Genomic DNA, 25045 nt, shown 5'->3' on the forward strand with positions numbered 1-25045 from the left:
AGGACTACAACAGTTCTCAAGAAGGCTACAAAATTGGACATAGTATTGGTTTGAAGGTAGGAGACAGACGATGGTGGTGAATGAATTGCTTTTTGATCTGGAGGCCTGTGACCAGCAGTGTGCCATGAGGATCACTGCAGGGACTACTGTTTTTTGTCATTTATATAAATGATTTGGATGTGAATATAGGTTAGTAATTTTGCAGATGACACCAAAATTGGTGGTGTAATGAACAGCAAAGAAGGTTAGTTCAGAGTACAATGGGACTTTGACCAGATAGGCCCAGGAGTATCAGACAGAATTCAATCTAGATAAATGTAATGTGCTACATTTTGAAAGGACAAATCAGGGTAGAACTTATACCCTTAATGGTAAGGTGCTGGGGAGTGTTGCTGAACAAAGATACCTTGGAGTGCAGGTTCATAGTTCATCGAAAGTGGCGTTGCGGGTAGACAAGGTAGTGAAGGTGTTTGGTAGACTTGCCTTTATTGGTCAGTATTGAGTATAGGAGTTGGGAAGTCAATTTTCTGCTGTACAGAACATTGATTAGATTACTTACAGTGTGGAAACAGGCCCTTCGGCCCAACAAGTCCACACCGACCCACCGAAACGCAACCCACCCATACCCCTACATTTACCCCTTACCTAACACTATGGGCAATTTAGCATGGCCAATTCACCTGACCCGCACATCTTTGGACTGTGGGAGGAAACCGGAGCACCCCAAGGAAACCCACACAGACACAGGGAGAACGTGCAAACTCCACACAGTCAGTCGCCTGTGGCGGGAATTGAACCCGGATCTCTGGCGCTGTGAGGCAGCAGTGCTAACCACTGTGCCACCGTGCCCACAAAGTCACTTTTAGGTCACTTTTGGAATATGGTGTTCAGTTCTATCATTCCTGTTATAGGACGGATGTTGCGAAACTTGAAAGGGCTCAAAAAGATTTACAAGGATGTTGCTACGGTTAAAGGGTTTGAGCTATAGGGAGAGGCTGAATAGGCAGGGACTCTTTTCGCTGGAGCGTTGGAGGCTGAGGGGTGACCTTGTAGAAGTTTATAAAATCATGAGGGGCATGGATAGGGTAAGTAGTCAAGGTGTTTTCCCCAGTGTAGAAGAGACCAAATTAGAGGGTATAGGTTTAAAGTGAGAAGGCAAAGATTTAAAAGGGACCTAAGGGGCAACTTTTTCACACAGAACGTGGTGTGTGTATGGATTGAGTTGCCAGAATAAGTGTTGGAAGCGGGAACAGTTACAACATTTAAAAGGGTATATGAATAGGAAGGGTTTAGAGGGATATAAGCCAAATGCCAGCAAATCAGATGAAATTAATTTAGGATATCTGATCAGCATGGACAAATTGGATCAAAGGGACTGTTTCCATATTGTACATCTCAATATCTGTAAGGCAGTTGACTACCACTTTTGCTAGGGCAATTAGAGATGAGTAATAAATGCTCTCCTGTTAGTGATACCCATATCTCATGAACAAATATATGTCAAAAAGTTGGAGGTCAAGAAAATAAAGATGTGCCCAGATGAAGTGTAATTGACTGAACAGCAGCCATACAACTGCGAAGTGAACAAGGAGCAGAAGTAGGTTATGCAGCACCTCAAGTCTATCTGCCAATCAATATGGTTGATCTGTAACCTTAAATCTATATTCCAACCTAATCCCTGATAACCTTTCAACCCTCTTGCTTAACTAGACTCTTTCTATCTCTGCCTAAAAAATATTCAAGGATTTTGCTTCTATGACTTTTTTAAGAAAACGAATTCTAAAGACTTGTGACCCTCAAAGAGATGATTTAAATGGATGACTCCTGATTTCTAAACAGTGACCCCCCGCCCCGGTTCTAGAGAAAACAATAAACACAATGGAGACAGAATGATTTAAAATAGTTGAATTAAATATTGAGTCAAAAGATTAATTCATAGTTGTTGACCTTGCATTAAGTCTAATTTCTAAACCTTTGAAATGTAGTCACTGTTGTGATGTAGGAAACATGGCAGCCAACCTATGCATAGCAAATTCCCACAAACAGACACATGATAATTACCACACTTTTTTGAAGTTGATTGAAGGATAATATTGGCTGGGACAAGAGGGATATCTCTCCTGTTTTCCTCAAAATAATATCAGAGGATCTTTTACATGCAAAATGGGCACGAGGTGGAAAATGGATACCAGCAGATGGAAGGGGGAAAGAAGTGTGGCCAAACCTGACAAAATGGATTTAAAGAGGGATTTTAAATAAGAGGGAGACCCTGGATGGGTTGAAGAAACTGCATATAGAACAGGAAAGTTGGCAGAGTCTCACTCCATATTGCCTTGAACTGGAACTAAGTCTAAATAAGAGCAGGTAAATGATTCCATTAGTTTATCATCCCATGTAAAAGACAGCAATTTGAGAGGGAGAAGATAGAATCAGAGGTTACAGTATTACAGCTGAATGAAGGCAACTACAGAGGCATGAATGAGGAGCTGCACATAATTTTCTGGGAGAGGAACTTAACAGGAAAGACAGTGGAACAGCAATGGCAGGAGTTTCTGGGAGTAATTTAGGAGACACAGCAGAGATTTATCCTGAGGAAACTGAAGCATGATAGGAGGATGAAGCAACCATGGCTGATTAAGCAAGTCAGGGATAACATAAAAGCAAAAGAGTGGTGAAGGGCGGTGGGAAACCAGAGAATTGGGAAAATTACAAAGACCAACAGAGGGCAACAAAAAAAAAATAAGGATGGAGAAGATTAAATATGAGTGTAAGCTAGCCAGTAATATAAAGGAAGACTGTAAGAGTTTATTTAGATATATAAGGGCAGAGGAGAGGCAAAAGTGGACATTGGGCTGCTGGAAAATGATGCTGGAGAGATAATAGTAGGAAACAAGGAAATGGCTGAGAAACTGAATAATTACTTCGTTCACTTTTCATGGTGGAAGACATGAGTAATATCCCAAAAATTCAAGAGAGTGAGGGAGCAGAGCTGAGTATGGTGACCATCACCAAGGAAAAAGTGCTGGAAAAACTACACCGCAGAGATATAAGGGAGATAGCTGAAGAGATAGTAGAGGCATTAGTGGGGTGGGGGGGGGAACAAATTGAAACATACAGAATACTGAATGGCCTGGACTGAGTAGAGATTTCCATTGGTAGGAGAGACGAGGACCCAAGGGCATAGCCTTAGAGTAAAGGGACGACCTTTTAGAAAGTAAACAAGGAGAAACCTCTTCTGCCAGAGGGTGGTGAATCTATGGAATTCATTGCCACAGAAGGCTGTGAAGGCTAGGTCATTGAGTATATTTAATACTGGGATAGATAGGTTCTTGATTTTCAAGGGGATCAAGGATTACAGGAAGAATGGGTTGAGAAACTTATCAGTAAGTAAAAAATGAGGTCTGCAGATGCTGGAGATCACAGCTGCAAATGTGTTGCTGGTCAAAGCACAGCAGGCCAGGCAGCATCTCAGGGATAGAGAATTCGACGTTTCGAGCATAAGCCCTTCATCAGGAATGGATGAAGGGCTTATGCTCGAAACGTCGAATTCTCTATCCCTGAGATGCTGCCTGGCCTGCTGTGCTTTGACCAGCAACACATTTGCAGCTGAGAAACTTATCAGCCACAATTGGATAGCGGAGCAGACTCAATGGGCCGAATGGCTTAATTTCTGCTCCTATGTCTTATGGTCTACAGCAAAACCTGATTTCGAGTCTTCTAAAATGTAAAAGCAGGAGTCAAAATATACATGTACAGTATGCTTCTTTTTCTCAATCATGAGCCAAAGGGAGAGGCTGAGTAGGCTGGGACTCTTTTCCCTGGAGCATCGGATGCTGAGGGGTGACCTTATGGAGGTTTTTAAAATCATGAGGGACATGGATAGAGTAAATAGACAAGGTGTTTTCCCTGGGATGGGGGAGTCCAGAACTAGGGGGGGCGTAGGTTTAGAGTAAGAGGGGAAAGATTTAAAAGGTACCTAAGGGGCAACCTTTTCATGCAGAGGGTGGTACGTGTATGGAATGAGCTGCCAGAGGAAATGGTGGAGGCTGAGACAATTACAACATTTAAAAGGCATTGGGATGCATACATGAAAAGGAAGGGTTTAGAGGAATTTGGGGCAAGTGGTGGCAAATGGGACTAGATTAATTTAGGAAATCTGGTTGGCATGGACGAGTTGGACTGAAGGGTCTGTTTCTTTGCTGTATATCTCTATGACTCTATAAGATAACTCATGCTCAAGACCTGCCTTGGTTAGAGCCAAAAAAACTGTAGATGCTGGCATCCAAGGTAGACAAGCAGGAGACTGGAAGAACACAGCAAGCCAGGCAGCATCAGGAGGTGGAGAAGTCAACATTTTGGGTATAATTCTTCTTCAGGACTGGGGATGGGTGTAACGGGAGCTGCAGATAAAGGGGTTTGGGGGGAGTAGAATGGTGAGGTGGAGTAGATGAAAACAGGTAGAGGGTACGATCTTGTTGGTTGATAGGAGGAATGAATTTGGTTGGTCGCTCAAAGGAAGGGGTGATGAGAGGAATGGAAGGGAGGAGGAGGGGCTGGGAAGGAAGGTTATTTGAAATTGGAGAACTCAATGCCCAGTTGGAAAATGAGGTGTTCTTCCAATTTGCGGTCTGATTCCTTGTGGCAATGGACGACGCCAAGGATGGTCATGTCGGAAAGGGAGTGGCAAGGGGAATTGAAATGGACGGTGACTGGGAGATCAGGTTGGGCCTGGCTAAGATGCTTGGCAAAACATTCCCTAAGTTTAGTTTTGGTCTCCCAATGGAGAGAAGACCACATTGGGAGCACCAGATACAGTAAACTAGGTTGGAGGAGAGGCACATGAACCTCTGTCTCATCTGGAAGGACTGTTTAGGGCTGTGGATGGAGGTGAGGGGGCTGGTGTGCCAGCAGGGTAAGCACAGAAACCACAGACTTGTTACTGTCCAAAAGGAGACCATTCAACCCATTGCGTCTGCACCGGCAACTCAAATGAATATCATTATCTACTGCCAATTTCCTGCTTTTTCCCTCATGCCCTTTCATATCATTTCCATTGAATGCCCTCTTCGATGCCTCAATAATTTTGCTTCCAGGCAATGCATTTCCACACTGTAACTACTCACTTGGTGAATTGTCCTTGATTTTGCAAACTACTTTTCATAATTTATATAAATGATTTGGATGTGAGCATAAGACGTATAGTTAGGAAGTTTGCAGATGTCACCAAAATTGGAGATGTAGTGGACAGCGAAGTAGGTTACCTCAAATTACAACAGGATCTTGACCAGGTGGGCCAATGGGCTGAGAAGTGGCAGATGGAATTTAATTCAGATAAATGTGAGGTGCTGCATTTTGGGAAAGCAAATCTTAGCAGGACGTATACACTTAATGGTAAGATCCTTGGGAGTGCTGATGAACAAAGAGACCTTGGAGTGCAGGCTCATAGCTCCTTGAAAGTGGAGTTGCAGGTAGATAGGATAGTGAAGAAGGCATTTGGTATGCTTTCCTTTATTGGTCAGAGTATTGAGTACAGGAGTTGGGAGGTCATGTTGCGGCTATACAGGACATTGGTTAGGCCACTGTTGGAATATTGCGTGTAATTCTGGTCTCCTTCCTGTCAGAAAGATGTTGTGAAACTTGAAAATGTTCAAAAAGATTTACAAGGATGTTGCCAGGGTTAGAGGATTTGAGCTATAGGGAGAGGCTGAATAGGCTGGGGCTGTTTTCCCTGGAGCGACTGAGGCTGAGGGGTGACCTTACAGAGGTTTACAAAATTATGAGGGGCATGGATAGGATAAATAGGTAAAGTCTTTTCCCTGGGGTGGGGGAGCCCAGAACTAGAGGGCATTGGTTTAGGATGAGAGGGGAAAGATATAAAAGAGACCTATGGGGCAACTTTTTCACACAGAGGGTGGTACGTGTGTGGAATGAGCTGCCAGATGAGGTGGTGGAGACTAGTACAGTTACAACATTTAAAAGGCAGTTGGATGGGTATCTGAATAGGAAGGGTTTGGAGAGATATGGGACGGGTGCTGGCAGGTGGGATCAGATTGGGTTGGAATATCTGGTCGGCATGGACGTAGGTTCTGTTTCCGTGCTATACATCTCTATGACTCGTGAGTAGATAGGGAGAATCTGTTCCTGCTCGTAAGAATCAAGTTTTTTTTTAACTCAGAGGGCATAGATTTAAAGTGATTTGCAAAAGGACCAAATGCACTACGAGTAATAAAAATCGCGGAGAGTAATTTTGCTGTGATTTCTGTACTGAAAGCAATAGGATACAAGTTTCATCATGATTGAGAAACAGCAGTACAACGTTCACATAAATAGTGACCACTATTTAGTAAATGATTTGCAACCAGACTTTGTTGAAGTGGTACATTTTACGGGGGAAGGTGAAGAAATTGAGTGGGGCTGTACTTTGGAAAGGGAATCTACAAGCTCATTGAAACACACAGAGCAAATAGCACATAAATAAACGCCCCTGGAGATCCACTGTACCATCTGATATCAATATCATGTGACCGGTTTATCACATGACTCGTCATGTGATCTACCCGGTTGGTATCTCTGCTGTGCAGTGAAGTTTTTGCTTTTTCAAGATTCAAAGGTAAATTGGGAGCAGATTGTCTCTGGGGATTATTGTTTCCCCACTGAATTTGAGAACTGACTCGCTACACAACCGCTCACCTACAGAAACTGCTGCCGTCTTGTTGTTAATGTATTGGTCTGTTTCTGCTCTGCTTCATGGTCAGTTTCTTGTTTCTGTGCTTCACCTAGGCTCTTATTAAGGGAAGTTGTCTTTTACGCAAAACTCCTCCGAACATTGTGGTGTGAGTGATGGGAAATTTCACCACCGATTGCCCGAACGGATCTCTCTTTGTCTGGAATATACTGAAAGAGTGCACCGAAGATGGCAGAGATTTGGCGAGTGTTGTTTTGGGCTTGTTCTCCGTCTTGTGTTTCATGATGGCTGCTTTCCCGTAAGTACAGTTTGCAGTTCATAATTCAGTCTGTCAGCTGAAACGCACAATTGGTGAGGAGCGTCTGAAAATGTGTATATGCGTTAACGTTTTCATTGACTTATACATATGCATGCTTCCACCACCGCCACCAAAATCTGCTGATTTTGTACTGCATAACTCTGAACAGGAGGAAGCTGGTCACCCCTTCGAGTCCCATTCTATTACAGCGTGGCACATGGTTCCACACCATTTTACTTTTCCTGTACTGCATAATACTTTTACTTAAGAAGAAATCTTAATGTAGTGATTTAGAATGAGGTCAGTTAGTTGGACCTCAGAATGAGTTCCCTGATTGGGGCTGTTAGCATGGTCTAATCAGAGCGTCCTGGCTGACAAATATAAACAGAAGTGTCAGGGGAAAAAAAAATAAAAAGGAGTGTTGAGTTCTGTTCAATCTCAAGTCTGCTCTGAACTCACTGGGTCAGTGTCATGTACTATGTATGTGTAAATAAAGGATGACTTAGTGGCAGGATACATATCTATATGGAGTTATTTCACTTACCATTTGTCTTGTAAATACTTCTAAACAATCACCCTTCTCCCCAGAAAATCATCCTCCTCCCAGTGCTAAATGACCACCCCTTATTCTGAGACAATCCGGGGACCTGCGTCTACCCTGCCATGGTCTCTTCGTTCAGCAGGACCTTATCATTAAGTGTATAAGCCCTGCCTTGATTTGCCTCTACCAAATGTAGCACCTCACATTTATCTAACCAATCCCTGTAAAAACTTTGTTTTGAATGAGATCATCTCCCAATCTTCCAAACTCGGATAATATCTGATCAATTGAATCTTTCTTTGTAGATCAATCTCATAATTCTCCAGAATTACTTCAAACCATCTTAAAATGCAGAAATCTAAACCATTGCCTCAGCATTTTTGGGTGTCGAGTTGAACAAAGGGTAGTGACTAATCCAAATATGGAACTGAAACTTAACATTGCTGCAAGTTAAAATGCATTTCAGTTCACTTGGAGACTGCTGACTTTCACCATTTAGTTACAGCACGCAGCCTCATTTTGTAAATGTTATTTTCCTCTAGCTCTCTAGACAAAATTTTCAATTAGCTCCTGGGTAATTGAGGATAAGTGTACTCAACCTCATTACAATTGTGCCTGATATTCACACTCCATCGCTTGGATGGACTGCACAGTAAACAAGCATGAATCCTTGATCTTTCTTCAAATTTACAGGACCCTGAACAGCCATGAAGTTATGTACACTATTTTAAAATGAACAGTTTGTCAGTAACAGTGGCCACGAAACTGGTTAAATCGTTAAGGACTCTGGTTCTCTGAGTGTCCTTGATGGAGGTTTGACATTTGCCATTGCTATGTGGTCTGACCTTTACCTGCCCAGCAGTGATTTTAAAAAAAACACTTTGTATCTGAATGATGCGGTGGTTCACAAAGGTGACCCATGTTCTCAGAACAACCAAAGATGGTTAATAAATGCCATCCTCGTTAGTGATGAACAAATTCCAGGAATTTATTTTTAAAAATACATACTGGGATCAATGTCAGACACAGATACCAAAAACATTTCAGATTCTTAATGCAGCCAGTATTGTCACCCACTAAAGCTGGAATATCTTTGCAAAGTGTGCCCAATTTCTGCTCAAACTGTAGTTTTGAGCTTGCCATTTGTAACATAATTGGTGGCACACTGTATCACTGCAATGTTGACTGGTTGAAGATCTTTATCAATGCAAAAGGTCTCGCTCTCCTGTTTGTGTTGTCATGCTCTTTTTATTTTCAAGAACCTATCCAACCAATTCTCTTTTTAAAGTTGACCATTGAATCTGCTTCCACCACCTCTTCACACTGTAAAATCGTTGCTTAGGAAGTATCCCATTTCACACTGGTCCTTTAGCCAATTTACCTCAAACTTGTGCTTCGTTGTTACTGACACTGCTGCTTTTTGAAATAGAGCTAAGGGAAGAAATTATCCGAACCCTGACAAATAAAAATATGTTATGTTCTCTATGAATAAGAAAGAAACAATTAATCCACCCTCTCCTACATCTATTGTTTTACAGATGCTGATCTACATAGTTTCTGCATTTTAAATTAGCTGTACCTAGAAGTAGTATCAAAGGAGATTTAGAGGTTGTCCCTGTTAATATATTTAATCAATCTCTAATCATCTTTGTAGCTGATGTAAAATCCAAGCACTAACCAAGCCTGAGCCTGCCTCGCTTCTGAGATCAGGCATTGTCAGATTCCGAAGGTGTAGACTGTCCTTATCAGTAAGTTTGGGAAAGATGATTGTCTGTCTGTGACGTGTGAAGCAAAGAATCTTTTGAAGTAGCCATAGAGGAAATATTGCATCTGAGTGGAGGGTGGCATGTTAAAAATGAACCTGAATGGATTATCTCTGTGTTAAAATGATTTGGGGAGCATGCTTACAAGCATCCTCCTCTATTCTTAGAAAGGAGTACACCAGTGTTAAGATGTGTGCAGATTTCTACAACTGTCTTTTTATTAAGATTTTGCAAAATGGTTTATAACTCACCAATTTTACTTTAGGCAATGTTATAGTTCTTATCTGAAAGGAAATATGGACCAAGCTGTGTCAATCTGGTTCCTGGTGGGTTGGCTCGCTGGTGACTCATGCAATGCAATTGGTGCTTTCCTAGCTCAGCAATTGCCAATACAGGTGAGTGGTTTTCACGTCATAAGATGATGTCTGCATGAATACTTTAATAGCCCAGTTAAATGATCAGTTGAAGATTAGAACAATTTGAATATGACTGCAAACCTTTGAATTACAAGACCTGCCATATTTTAGTTTTACATTCTAGATTAATTTGTACTGGGTGCCTAGAGTGGAACTCCATTAAATTACCTGACTCCAGTTGTTATTAGGCATTGTGAATCTGTATCATATGCAATTACCTTGTGCAATTAAATCTCTCTCTCGCATATTGGCCTGGGATTTTCACTAGATCCTAAAAGATTACAATTTTAAAAGACTATGCATTCCTGGGTATAAAGAACAAAGAAAGTTTACAGCCCAGGAACAGGCACATTGGCCCTCCAAGCCTGAGCTGATCCAAATCTACTGTCTAAACCTGTCGCTCAGTTCCTAAGTATCTGCATCCCTCTGCTCCCCACCTACTCATGCATCTGTCCAGATGCACTTTAAATGAATCTACTGTGCCTGCTTCTACCACCTCTGCTAGCAACGTGTTTCAGATACCCACCACCCTCTGTGTGAAGTACATGCCCCGTGTTTCCCCCTTAAACTTTTCACCTCTCACCTTGAAATGGTAACCTCTCGTTATTGGATCCTTCACCCTGGGGGGAAAAAGCTTATCGCTATCTACCCTGTCTATACCCTTCATGATTTTGAAAACCACAATCAGGTCCCCCCTCAATCTCCTTTTTCCTAATGAAAACAAACTTAACCTAGTCAATTTCTCTTCATAGCTAGCACCTTCCATACCAGGCAACATCCTCGTAAACCTTCTCTGCACCGTCTCCAAAGCATCCACATCCTTTTGGTAATGTGGCGACCAGAACTGTACACAGTATTCTAAATGCAGCCGAACCAATGTCTTGTACAATTTTAACATGATCTGCCAACTCTTATATTCAATACCCCGTCCAATGAAGGCAAACATACCATATGCCTTCTTGACCACTCTATCCACCTGTGCAGCATTCTTCAGGGTACAATGGACCTGCACTCCCAGATCTCTCTGCTCATCAACTTTTCCCAAGGCTCTTCCGTTCACTGTATAATTTGCTCTAGAATTAAACGTGCCAAAATGCATCACCTCCCATTTGTCTGGATTGAAAACCATCTGCCACTTCTCCACCCAACTCTCCAGTCTATCTATATTCTCCTGTTTTCTTTGACAGTGCCTTATGCCTTTTGCTACTCCACCAATCTTTGTGTCACCTGCAAGCTTGCTGATCATACCAACAGTGCCCTCTTCCAAATCATTTATGTATTTCACAAACAACAGTAACCCCAGCACTCATCCCTGTGGAACACCACTTGTCACCTTTCTCCATTTTGAGAAACTCCCTTCAACTACTACTGTTTCCTGTTGCTCAACCAGTTCCTTATAACCTAGCTAGAACACCCTGCACACCATGTGACTTCACTTCTCTATTAGTTTACCATGGGGAACTTTATCAAACGCCTTACTAAAGTCCATGTACATGACATCAACAGTCCGTCCTTCATCTGTCAACTTGATCACTTCCTCAAAGAACTCTATTAATTGGTAAGGCACGATCTCCCCCGCACAAAACCATGTTGCCTATCACTGATAAGCCCATTCTTTTCTAAATATAAATAGATCCTATCCCTCAGTACCTTCTCCAGCAACTTTCCCACCACTGATGTCAGGCTCACTGGTCTATAGTTACCCGGAATATCCCTACTACCCTTCTTGTATGGCAATCTTCCAGTCCTCTGACACCTCACCTGTGTTTAAGGATGTAAGGAAGATATCTGTCAGGGCCCCAGATATTTCCTCCCTCAGCAACCTGGGATAGATCTCATCCAGTCCTGGGGATTTGTCCACCTTTAACCCCTAGCCTACCCAACACATCTTTCCTACTTGCGTCAACGTGATCCAGCCTAATCAAACTTCTATCTCTAATCTCAACATTCATCACTTCCTCTCCTCAGTGAATGCTGATGCAAAATAATCATTCAGAATCTCATATATTCTCCGGTTCGACACACAGCCTTTCTTCATTATCCTTTAGTGGACCAATCCTTTCTCTAGTTACCAGCTTGCTGCTTATATAAGAATAAAATGCTTTGGGGTTCTCCTTAATTCTGCTCGCTAAAACTATTTCATGACCCCTTTTAGCCCACTTGATTCCTCGTTTAAGACTGGTCCTACTCTTCCTCCAGGGCCCACTCTGTTCTTAGCTGCTTAGACTTTATGTACGTTTCCCTTTTCCTCTTGGCTAGTCGTACAATTTCTCCTGTCATCCACGGTTCACGAATCTTGTGATTCCTATCCTTTGCCTTCAGTGGGACATGCCTATCCTGCACTACCTTTAACCTGTCTTTGAAAGCCTCCCACATCTCAAATGTGGACTTCCCTTCAAATAGCTATGTCCAATCCACATTTCCCAACTCCTGCATAATTTTGATATAATTGGCCTAGGCCCAGTTTAATACTCTTCCCTTATGACCACTCGCCTCTTTGTTTACGAGTATTCTAAAACTTACAGAATTGTGGTCACTGTTCTACCACCTGGCCTGGCGCATTCCCCAACACTAGGCCCAATATGGCCCCTTCCCTCGCCGGACTATTGACATACTGCTCTAGAAAACTCTCCTGGATGCTTCTTACAAATTCTACTCCATCCCGACCTCTGACGCTGAGTGTATCCCAGTCAATTTTGGGAAAATTAAAATCTCCCATCATGGAGAGGGGCAAAATAGAATATAATTGCAAAGGGTGTCATTTGTGGGATCCAATGGTGAGTCTTTGAGTCTGTCTCGTGGAAGATAACCAGCTAGATCAATGTCATTCACTTTAAAAATTAAATGCCCGAAACGTCGAATCTCCTGTTCCCTGGATGCTGCCTGACCTGCTGCGCTTTTTCAGCAACACATTTTCAGCTCTTCCCTGTTGAAGCCTGACTGCAAATCCCATCCACCCATGCTGCATGGCAAACTGAGATCAGTTACCTCCTCAAGAACCAGCCCTGGAACCTGGCCACTGTGGCTCAATAATTCTTTACCATTATTTTATGCAGATACCAGCACTGCCTTTGGTCATGTACAAACTTGATTTAAAGAATGTTTGCTGATGTTCCTGTACGTGAAGTGGATTCTTAATGATTAGTGTCTGAACTATCTCTACTGTTGTTTGATTTTTCCAGATTTACACTGCTGTATATTATGTTGTGGTGGATGTGATAATGATCTCACTATATATTTATTATGCAATAAAGAACAGGTCCAGATCAGGTGAGTGACTCTTTGTTTAACTACTGTTTAATAACCTACCTTGCAGTTCGCTGCCAGATTGTCCTTTTTTATCTCCTGCTTGTCTTCGTAGGAAGTATGTTTGTACTGCAGGTATAGTCAGGTGTGTGCATTACTTGGGATCAGCGCATCATACAAAACCAAAGGAGACCACTTAGCTGATCAGCTCGGTGGCTGTATTTCGTCACCCTCTCACTAGATATAGTACTAAATCATTTTGGTTTTCACAAAATAAATAGCTATTGTTATATGACACATTGTTTATTGCAACCCTTTTGGATATAAATTTGGATCTTTATTTAAGTTGACAAGATTACAATTTAATTAAGTAGCTTCGTTGTTCTTTTTATTTTTGCTGCAACCTATTCAGTTGAAAAGATGCAGTGCTGTTCCTTGAGTTCCACTAAAAGCTGTAGGAGGCGAAAGGCAGAGAAGGAAGGGAGAGTAGCATGTAAATGGAGAACAACTGGCAGCACAGGTTTTTATTTAAAAAAAACTCACCAAAACCAACTTTGCTCTTTGTGTACAGGAGACTTCACTGTGATCTGTGCTCCCACTCTAATTTTGGCCTCACATATTGCTCTGAAGCTCAGGACATTGAGTGATCATACCTCTCAATGACATGAGACTATCTGTTTGGAAGTGGTGTGTTAGGAATGTAGGCAGTCAGATATTGATTTCACCTGCTGGATCCAGCAACCTAATCTCCCTTTAGTCAGCGAAGCTTTCTCAAGATTGTGCTTTAGATTAGATTAGATTTCCTACAATATGAAAGCAGGCCCTTCGGCCCAACAAGTTCACACCGACCCTCTGAAGAGCAACCCACCCAGACCTATTTCTCTACATTTCACCCTGACTAATGTACTTAACACGATGGGCAGTTTAGCATGGCCAGTTCGCCTAACCTGCACATCTTTGGATTGTGGGAGGAAACCAGAGCACCCACAGGAAACCCATGCAGACCCGGGGAGAATGTGCAAATTCCACACGGACAGTCTTCTGAGGTGGCTATTGAGCCCGGGTCCCTGGTGCTGTGAGGCAGCAGTGTTAACCACTGAGCGACCATGCCGTCCCAAGCCTACTGCAACTGGTATTCCTAGGCAGTCTCTTATCCAAGTACTAACCAGGCATGAGTCTGCTTAGCTTCTGAGATCAGACAAGATCGGCTGTTTTCAGACTAGTATAGCTGTAGACAAATGTGAATCAGTGAAAATTCCTATCCAAATATGGTTGGAGAGGCAGTGTGATTCCTGGATGGAAAGTGAGTAGTTTGATTTTGTAAAGAGGGGAGAGAAGAATAATTTGAGGTCAGTGTTGGGGTAAGTGATACCCTAATCGCCTGAAAATGGATGAATCCAAATGTAATTTTTATTTTTGAGCTTTCCTTATAGACATTTTAATACTTCAAAAGTTGATGTGCTGTCTCTCACTATCTGAGGTTTCAGTGTTGATTGGGAGAAGTATCTAAAATGTTAAATTTGTTGGCCAAATTTGGCTCTGTTGACGTGAGGACGATCAGAACATTTCCCCCAAATTTTGTCTGGTGGCATAACCTTTTGTCCAATTCCAATCCACCCACTTCTGGTTTTAGATTGCCTGCTCCACGTCTCTTCATCCAACTGCCAGGAGGCAGGCTCACAATGTGGCTGCATGCCTCTGGCTTAATCTCCATTCTCAATTTCACCCTGGCTGGTCTGGGACTTGGGGAAGCTTCACCAACTAAAGGGAAGCTAGAATGCTGGATCCAAGCTGGTTTCCAATTGCCTGCATTTCCACTCCCCACCACCTCCAGTGATCTGTCCAGTGATTGAAAAGAGTGGTTCATTGTGCTCCTGTGGAGCTTCGACAATGCAATAAGGGAGACTGTTTGTTTGTTTTGAGACTGGGAGACCAAAAGTGGAATGGGTGAGCCCTTTGCTGTGCTAACAGTTACTTTCCACTTAAATCTGCTCTCCTCTCCCCCTCTAATCCTACACTGTTTTAATGAAACTCAAGGAAAAGGACTTCATTTCACATTTGGGTATTTTGCAACCTTACAATCAATCTTAAGGTCGACAATATCAGATCTCACCCACTTAATCTATTGTTTGAATTGACATCTCGTGCTGGTAATAACCGCTCTGTTTCTCTGTCTCCATGCATCATCATCCCTTTTCAGTTAATTTCTCCTACCTTTCACCGACTGATCGTATTCCCTCTGGTTCTTTCCTCCTCACTGTTTCCCTGCTTATTGTTTAATACTAAGTCTCTTAACATTCTTTCAGTTCTTGAAAAACAAATTATCAACTTGAAACTGTTTTTCTTTCTCCATAAAATTCAGTTATTTTTATATTAACCACTGTCACAGAACAAAGGCTTCAAATGTCTTAAAAATAAATCTTTCAGATGTGAGAGAATTCAAAGCTGTGGTTTCTTTCAGATGGAACTGTAATCAATGCCATTGTTGTATTTGTGATGTTTGGAGCGACAGTCTCCTTGTTCCCAGGAAACCATTTAGGGTCTCCAGTTCAGGACGTACCAAAGTTTACTAGACGTTCTCTTTTGGCTTTTCCACACTACTTTGCAAACCAGGTCAGTTCTAACTTCACTGTCACCTTCTGTGCAAAAGATACTGAATCCCTGCAGCTTTTTTGATGTCAACTCCCATCTTTTAAGACAGAAATGTCAATAATTTTGTCATCTGTAGTGATGTGTGTGTGTGTTGGTCCAGGCCAGCTATATAAAGTTGACCTTTTCAGTCTTGTTCTAAATTTTTATCTGGAAAAACTCCTATTCTCAGTTCCTTTTGTTAATTCTTAAATATATTGTGTATCTTCCCCTGTTCATGATTTTATCGTAAACTCATTCAAGTAACCTGCTGTTTTATCTTTCCACCTTTCTTTGTTTTTTAGTACAAAAGTAGCCCTTTGAATAATAGGTTTGGAGGCTTGATCATAACATCTCCTCCCATTTCAGCAGAATTAGTGCAGTTCAATCAAATTCACAAGCTTCCAGTTACAGAAAGCAAAAAAGTTCTGATGCCATTCAGCAAGCATTTGTAATGTTGATTCCCATTTTTCTTTTTGTATTAAACTGTTAATATTTCATTTGTAATGTTTCCAAATGCAGGAATTTACTACTCAAGAAATCATCGGATTTACAGTTGGTTCCTTCTCATCTGTGTTTTACTTGACATCTAGGTTACCACAGCTCTGCAGAAATGTGAGTGTTTGTGGCTTTCAAGCAGACGGTTCCATAATGCAGTACTGAAATCTTGTGATGCACCCAAAATCCAATGAGACTTAGAATCCCATCAGTATGGAAGCAGGCCTTTTGGCCATTCAAGTCCCCAATAACCCTCTGAACAACATCCTACCCAGACCCACCATATCCCTGTAACTTTGCATTTCCCAAGGCCAATCCATCTAACCTGTGCATCTTTGGACTGTGGGAGGAAACCAGAGCATCTGGAGGATGCAGACACAGGGAGAATGTGTAAACTCCACACCAGCAGTTATCTGCGACTGAGATCAAACCTGGGTTCATCGTGCTGTGAGGCAGCAGTGCTGACCACTGCGTCCCCATGCCACACATGAAAGAGGGTAGCGAATCCTTGATGTATTGTATTTTCTCTCTTGTACTTTTTTTTTCTTTCCAGTGGAAAAGGAAATCTACAGAAGGCATCTCCCCTTTCCTCTTCACCCTGATGATTGTGGGGAATCTAACATATGGTCTGAGTGTACTGCTGAAAGAGCCAAGACAAGGGCAAAGCGAGGGCAACTATGTTGTGCACCATCTTCCTTGGTTGATCGGTAGTTTGGGAACCATGGGACTTGACGTGGCAGTATCCTTTACAACACTTCTGGCTGTTCCCATTGGAATGGCGGGTTATGAAGGTCATTTCAGGCAGTTCCATTGACAGCAGATAAGTGTGCTACCCAGCTCAGAATAGTGTTGTATGGTTCAGAAAGGCTCGCACTTGATGTATAGTTTGAGTTGCTGGCATCGGTCAGATTGAAACTTTGCTGTAGTTGGCCTGAGTGCGTGCTAGGCTGGTGATCATATTCATGACAATCCAGTTGGTCCTTCTGGACACTGCAGACGTTAAACAGTCCCGTCATAGAATCATAGAGATATACATCACGGAAACAGACCCTTCAGTCCAACCCGTTCATGCTCACCAGATATTCCAACCCAATCTAGTCCCACCTGCCAGCACCAGGCCCATATCCCTCCAAACCCTTCCTATTCATATACCTATCCAAATGCCTCTTAAATGTTGCAATTGTACCAGCCTCTACCACTTCCTCTGGCAGCTCATTCCATAAACGTACCACCCTCTATGTGGAAAAAAGTTGCTCCTTAGGTGCCTTTTATATCTTTCCCCTCTCACCCTAAACCTATGCCCTCTAGTTCTGGACTCCCCCACCCCAGGGAAAAAAAAACTGTCTATATATCCTAGCCATGCCCCTCATGATTTTGTAAACCTCTATAAGGTCACCCCTCAGCCTTTGATACTCCAGGAAAAACAGCCCCAGTCTGTTCAATCTCTCCCTATAGCTGAAATCCTCCAATCCTGTAAACATTCTTGTAAATCTTTTCTGAACCCTTTCAAGTTTCACAACATCTTTCTGATAGGAAGGAGATCAGAATTGCACACAATATTCCAACAGTGACCTAACCAATGTCCTGTACTCAATACTCTGACCAATAAAGGAAAGCATACCAAATGCCTACTTCACAATTCTAAGTACCTGCGACTCCACTTTCAAGGAGCTATGAACCTGCACTCTTTGTTCAGCTACACTCCCTAGGACCTTACCATTAAGTGCATAAGTCCTACTAAGGTTTGCTTTCCCAAAATGCAGTACCTCGCATTTATCTAAATTAAACTCCATCTGCCACTTCTCAGCCCACTGGCCCATCTGATCAAGATCCTGTTGTAATCTGAAGTAACCTTTGCTGTCCACTACATCTCCAATTTTGGTATAATCTGCAAATTTACTAACTGTACCTCTTATGCTCACATCCAAATCATTTATATAAATGATGAAAAGTAGTGGACCCAGCATCGATCCTTGTGGCACTCCACTGGTCACAGGCCTCAAGTCTGAAAAACCACTCTCTACTACCACTATGTCTTCTACCTTTTGAGCCAGTTCTGTATCTAAATGGCTAGTTCTCCCTGTATTCCATGAAGTCTAACCTTGCAAACCAATCTCCCATGGGGAACCTTGTCGATGGACTTCAGTAAGGCATATAGTTCACATCCATCATTTTGCCCTCATCAATCCTCTTTGTTACTTCTTCAAAAAGCTCAATCAAGTTTGTGAGACATGATTTCCCACACACACAGCCATGTTGACTATCCCTAATCAGTCCTTGCCTTTCCAAATACATATACATCCTGTCCCTCAGGATTCCCGCCAACAACTTGCTCACCACTGACGACCGACTCACTGGTTTATAGTTCCTTGGCTTGTCCTTGCCACCTTTCTTAAACAGTGGTATCACATTAGCCAGTCTTCCGGCAACTCACCTGTGACTATCGATGATACAAATTTACTATGATACACCTCTGGAACTGGAGCGACTTGAACCTGACCTGGTCCAGAGGTAGGGGCATGATAGTTGCGTGTCAAGCTTCCTGTTCTGGGCATTATATTTGTGTAAATGAAAGAAGGATGGGATTTTCTTTCTCTTTGCAATGTGGGTGTCACTGACCAGGCCAGCATTTGTTGCCTGTCCCAAATTGCCATTTTACTGAATGGCTTGTTGGGCTATTTACGTATAGTTCAGAGTCCATCACATTGCTGTGAATGGGTCAGGAGTCGAAATGAGCTAAGGGTGGCAGCTTTCTGTCCCTTAAGGATATTAATAAACCAGATGGGTTTTTATACCAGTCAAAAATATCATTATTAGCATTACTGAGATGAGCTTCTGGTCTGGGTTAACTAACAGAATTCGATTGCTCCACCAGCTGCAATGTAGGGTTTGAACCCATGTCTCCAAGGCACTAACCTAGGATCTGGATTACTTGTTCAGTGACATGACCTCTACATCATCATGTAGCTTATAAAGGTTAAATCACCTGACACCATCTTAAATTCAGATGTGAAGAATGGGCATGAGCGTGGAACAGAAGCATGACTTACTTATTAAACCAAGCCCCAGAAAATATGTCCTATGTAGTGGGGATAAGAGGAGTCAGGAAATGAAATAACATTCTACATGCCCTTGGTCTAATGTCTTCATTTTGACATTTGGGCTCTATCAAGTATAATGTTGGAACATTTAACTGAGGTGCGCATAAGACGGTGAAATGTTCTACACTGATATCATTGGACTTTGACTGTATTTGCTTTACAAAAAAAACTCCATCTGATCAATTTTACTGTCAAGAGCAGGGATTGCAGCTTCTACAGCTCATTGTATTCTATTCCTTTCCTGGTGCGGAGTTATTTATTGATTGTCGTGAAGAGGGAGGATTGGCTTTTCATCTCCCATTAAAGGATGTCTCTGGGCAACATGGAGGCAGCATTAAGAGCTTCGCAGTTAATGTCAGTTGAGTGGGTCAGAGTCTGACCCAAATAGTGTTCATCCCCTCTGCATCTGTCCATTTGAGTTCATGTAACTGAGTTATTACACTTAGAACAGTAATTCCTTGGAAGGGAGAGACAGCAGCTTCCTCTAATAGATATTTTAATCAATTTTTAAATGTAACTAACTGATCTTTGGGGGCTTCTATTCCCTAAGGGTTGGTGAATGCCCTGACATTACCAGAACAACCAGTCTCTTGCTATTATTCTGTTGGATTTGTTGCAGTTGGTGTGTTTTTCCTCCAGGGAAAACCTCTAACTGAACATATCTGGATGAAAGGGATATTTTCCTTGTGAGAATTTACTACTTTAGTCAACAGTAGTGCAATTCAAGGAAAAGAGGCAGTGATGGATATTTTGGAGCAGTCTTGTGTACTAGTGAGCTGCAATGTAGTGTGGTGGTGAAGGGATGGGCTGTTTATTTTGAGGTTAATTGTTAAAGAGTAATATTTTATAGAGTCACACAGTAAGGAAACAGATCCTTTGGTCCAAGTCATCCATTCTGACATTTCCTTTGGTACCTACTGTACAAGCTGTTGGACTGTTCAGGAGCAGTGAGAACTGGATATGTACTTGAATGCTGCCTTGCTAGCTAGGTTCAAACAGAGAAACTTGTCTTTATAAAGCCTTTCACCCACAGACGTATGCTTGAAGTGTACATTACAGTCACAATGTTTCAAAGATCCAAATATGTGTGAGTGGTTTCTGCTGTGCCATCAAAATTGTTAAAGAGTATTGTTTTATAGAGTCACACAGCAAGGAATCATCCTTTGGTCCAACTCGTCCATTCTGACATTTTATTACTGCCATATTTCTGGGGAATCTCTCGTGTGTTTCACATACAGTGAAATACCTTGAAATGCAGAAGAGAATTTGGTCAGAAACCACAGCAGACATTTTGTGACTCAACAAACAGTGAGCCCTGACTTAAATGACTCGTGATGGTTTTTTTTTGTATTAGTGGGTAACTGTGTCGAGGGAACAACAAGGAGAGAGTGGTGCTGTTTGAGAGAGGAATGGTTGACCATAAACTAGCTAATTAATGAGTTATCTGCATGGCTAGTCTGGAAGGAATCTTCTTCTGGGCAAAACGGAGGAGCAGGAGGTGGAGTTTGTTTTGAGATGTATTGGATCAGGCTAGAGGGAAGTTTGCCGTGAATTCTGGTTATACCTAACCTGGGGTTGCCTGATTTGTGTTCTTTTATCCAAGAATCTGACTCAATTTGAGCATACGTTTAAGATAAACCATTTGTTTGTCCTTAATTCTTAAAAAAACTGCAGATTTTGTTTCAGTTCTTCATCTATCAAGAGCAAAAATCTGATGAAAGTAGACCATTGATTAATTCAAGTGGACATCGAGCTCTTTAGCAGTGAGGCAGTACTGTCCAGTAACTGTAACCGCTGTACAGGAAAACCTGGTTTATTTTTTAAAAGCGTTTTTGAAGCTAGACCTGCCCAGGCCTTTGCCGAATTTCATGCTATTATTGTAAAGAAATTGAGAAAAATTCTGCAACTAAAAATCACTAGGGAGGACTCCACTGTAAGAACAATCCTTTTTGTGCATCATTACGTTTGCCACTGTGACTGAAGATAAATGTTTATTTAGTGCCTGATACTTTTGACCTTGGAAATCAATCAACACACAAAAGCCATTGCCAGAAATGCGAGGGTGAAGCAGGTGCCAAATGCATCTGATCAAACCATCTCAATCCTTACTCAGGACCAGTGGTTTTGAATTGGCTTTGTGCAACTGCATCAGGTCATTCCTCATTCCTTCCATGTGTGAGGAAAGCCATTATTGGTCTGTTGGGGACAAGCTGCTTCTAAACTAATCCAATCAGTGATGTGTGTGTGTGTGTGGCTCTTAAGAGTAACTGGAAATCTCACATCTCACATCCCACTTTGAACAATGTTGCATTCAAAATGGCTCTAATTATTATCTGTTTCAATCCAGAAAAGCCATAGCAACTCTGGATAGCAAAAAGAGCTGTCGTAACAATGGACATCACTGCTTGATACAGTTTACATTTTCGAATTTTATCAAATCCGGAACACTAAATATAAAGGGCCACAATATACAAGAAGTGGTTTCAATCTGAAAGTGTATTGCTCTCTGATATTATACTCAACCTTTGATTTGATTCCCATCCTGTACGGATTTCACTACCTCCTTCCCAGGATGGGGAGGAAATGGACCATGCCTCTGATTGCTATCCAATGACTCCAACGGCTGAGTGTCTGTAGACTTTGAACATGAGTACGACGGTTGGTGAATAATCTGGTGCTTGCTGCCCAGGATCCCAACTGGAAAAGACCAGTTGAGCAAGGCAGCAACAAGTGCAGATCTGTGACCCAGCAGGGATTCGATGTCCAGGAGGGGGAGGGAGAAATGGGAACCCAGGTTTCTGCGGCTTGGGTTTTTTTTTCCCCAACCTCAGGAGTCCAATTCAGAGGAAATCAGGCACTAAATGCTAGGGTGTAGCTTATATGCTGTTCTTCAGACCTGTCTCACACCCAAGCAGTGTGGGGGCTGATCTAGCGTGTTCATATTTGCCCAATTAAAGGAGGCCAACTAGAGTTTTTCAGCCTACCTTCAGGTGTCAGGAGCTAGTATAGTTGCTGGTCGCAGACTGGTTTTACAGTTCCAACATGTGGAATGGCCACAGATCACTTTATAGAGGTGCCTGGCACAAAAGCCATTTCTAAACTAAACATTAGCTCCAACCTCATCCACTCATCACTGTCACGCTGGAAAAAATCAGCGTGTTTCCTCATGGCGCCAACTTCAAATCTGCTGTTGAATCAAACAGTAGGATTCAGAAGCCTTCACCATCTCTGCTGTGGGCTGCTTGTAAGTACAGCTGCAGTTTGAAATTGATGGCATGAATTGGAACCAAAATACACGACTGTGTATATAGGGCATTCGTAACTGAGTCATTGAGATTTTATTCTTAGGTTTGAGGGATGTGGTTGTAATTTTTTTTTAAATTACCAGGATTCTGAAATTTTGATTTTCAACCATTAGGGTCCATTTTAGAACGTGAAAGATTTTTGTCTCCTGAAGGTTTAGGGAGCAGCAAGGCTTAGTTATGCCAAGAGTTGAATTTTAATGTGTTAGTGGTTTGAACAGTATTCCATTGATCGAATCCAACAGTTCTGAATTCCCTGTCTTAAGCACGCTTGCTGTATCTTCCCTATATTGAAATCCAGATTCAAATAATTATCTATTTTTAACCTAGTTTTCAGTCGGATCTGTGACTTCCTTCCTTTCCTCCTACATTTAGGCAAACTTTAACAGAGAAACAGAAATCTGATATAGTCTCTTGAACTTTTCTCTCTTACCCTTTTACAATATTCTCTTCCACCTTGTCATTGTTTACAAAATTAAGAATGATTTTACATGGTATCACAGTTGATCACTTTGCACTTTATATAAACAAATTGTGTCAAAGTTTACTAAGTTTCTCATTCGATCCAAAGGTATAACTAAACATTTTTATTTTTGTTGCTTTGTTTTTTAAAAGAAGGGCTTCTGGTTTTTATCCACTCTTTGTAACTGTTTGCTATTTTGAGAATGACTTGTATATGCTGGATAACAAAGCATATCCAGTTTTCTACCTGGTTGAGTTGTGTAGCCAGCTGCACTCACTACCTCTCTCCTGGCTCTGCACAAATTGAGAGAAATTTGACCACCAGTTTTAAATAATTTGAATTTGGGATCTGATTGATCCACCTGAACAACAATTTTAAATGTTTTGCTTCATAGTTAACAATTGTATATCTGTCCTGAGCTGGTTCCATATTCTTTAATTTGTTGCATAACAAAACCTTGTCAATTTTGGATTTGATTTGAAAGTAGATATCATTTATTCAAAGCAGCTTACCAGCTTTTTTGAGGGGTAGGGTGGGGGTAGAAATGATGGTTGTTGATAATGGAAAGTAAGTTCCAGGTTTATACTAATGCCTTCGAGGTAAGAACTCTAAGAATTTTGCAAACCATGAAGGGAAACAATCCAACCACTTGAGAAGGTTGCTTAAGACTAGAAGTTAGGCCTAAGATGAACTGTTATAAACAACATCAGGTAAATTTTATGAAGTATTACAGCCAAAAAGCATTATCTTGTAGTTAGGGATTTAAGCTGAAATCTGTGCCTCAACTGCTGGCCTTTAGAGCATGGGAGTCACTAGGACTATAAATGGTTGAGTAATGTGTAGATTCTGGCCAGAAGGATTATTGACATTCACACAATTCAAAGAAAGAACAGAATTTTGTGGAAATGTACAGCAAATCTGTGTCTGAAATGGGGAAGGCAGCTTAATGTTACCCAGGAGACCCACTGGGAGTTCCCACTTTAGGTGTTAACCTCGTTTTGATCACGACTTTGTTGCCAGAACAATGTTGAGAGATATCTGGGATACATAAGTTGTAGGAATGAGCCCTTCTCACTTTAGCAGCCAGTCTTTGCTTGTTCAAATTAACTGATATGTCTTGGACATCTGATTTTGGAGGGAACTTCATTTTTCAAATAAATGGTGCTATTGTAAATCACTAAATTTTAGGATAACTGTTTCATGAATTATTATTGTATTACATTTTTTAAATCTGACTAGAAACTGCTAATTTATGATTTAGTTAGATTTTTGGTTTCACAATGTTTGAGTCTTTGCATGTTGAACTGTTTTTGTTTCTTCCAGAATTCAAGGTTACTATAATATAACTGCTGTTTTATCTGATACATACTAAAACGGTTTCTGGGTATACATTTTTTTGTTCAGCCTTTTTATATTTGGGTTTTGTTTCTTCTTGAATATGTTTTGTGTTTTAAATAGGAGTGAATGTTACTGAGTGACTCAAGATAAATCACGTTGTTTGCAAACTGGAAACCATTTTTGATAAAGCAAATAACATTTATACTTCCAATTGTCAAATGCTTTTTTTAAAAGGGAAAGGAAAAGCAGCTTGGCCATGTCATTGATAGAGGAAGCTCTTCATAGAATTCTGCAGCAAAAGCAGGAGGTTTTCAGCCCATCATGAAGTGCCAGTGCTTTGAGGATGTCATCCAGTTTTTTTGCCCCCCCCCCCCCCCCCCCCCCCCCCACTCAATAAATGCCATGTTTCCAATTTCTAATTCTGTTTTGAAAATTACAACTTAATCTGTTTCTGCCAACTTTCAAGGAATTATAGATCATTACTTCCCAGGTCCAAGAAGGGAATTTCTGTCTGCTTCATCTGCAAATTCTCTCAAACCTGTGTGCTTGTGGAGATTGACCCTCCTATGTGGATGGTGTGATTTTTGAGCATGATTCAATCTTCCCCCTTGTCCTTTCTGCTCTAAGAACAGTCCATGCTTCTCCAGTCTGTCCAAATCACCCAGCCCACTACTTCAGCAACTTGACGAAGACCTTCACCTCCATTTAAAGTCTGGTGTACTCAACTGGATGTACGATTCCAGCAAAGACCTAATCAGGAAACTTT

The 25045-nt window shown here is 41.6% G+C and overlaps 1 protein-coding gene and 1 pseudogene across 1 annotated transcript; one reads left to right on the forward strand and one right to left on the reverse strand.

Moving 5' to 3' along the window:
- Positions 1-6546: 6546 nt before the first annotated feature.
- Positions 6547-24644, forward strand: slc66a1 (solute carrier family 66 member 1). The gene is made up of 8 exons (XM_060852215.1): positions 6547-6610; positions 6781-6983; positions 9553-9682; positions 12886-12973; positions 15411-15562; positions 16100-16192; positions 16629-16814; positions 20851-24644. Exons 2-8 carry the CDS (start codon positions 6841-6843, stop codon positions 20935-20937), a joined length of 879 nt encoding a protein of 292 aa, XP_060708198.1. The 5' UTR covers positions 6547-6610; positions 6781-6840; the 3' UTR covers positions 20938-24644.
- LOC132833846 (5S ribosomal RNA) lies at positions 14067-14185 on the reverse strand (annotated as a pseudogene).
- Positions 24645-25045: the final 401 nt, after the last annotated feature.

The sequence above is a fragment of the Hemiscyllium ocellatum genome, chromosome 37 (assembly GCF_020745735.1).
Source record: "Hemiscyllium ocellatum isolate sHemOce1 chromosome 37, sHemOce1.pat.X.cur, whole genome shotgun sequence".
Lineage (NCBI taxonomy): Eukaryota > Metazoa > Chordata > Chondrichthyes > Orectolobiformes > Hemiscylliidae > Hemiscyllium > Hemiscyllium ocellatum.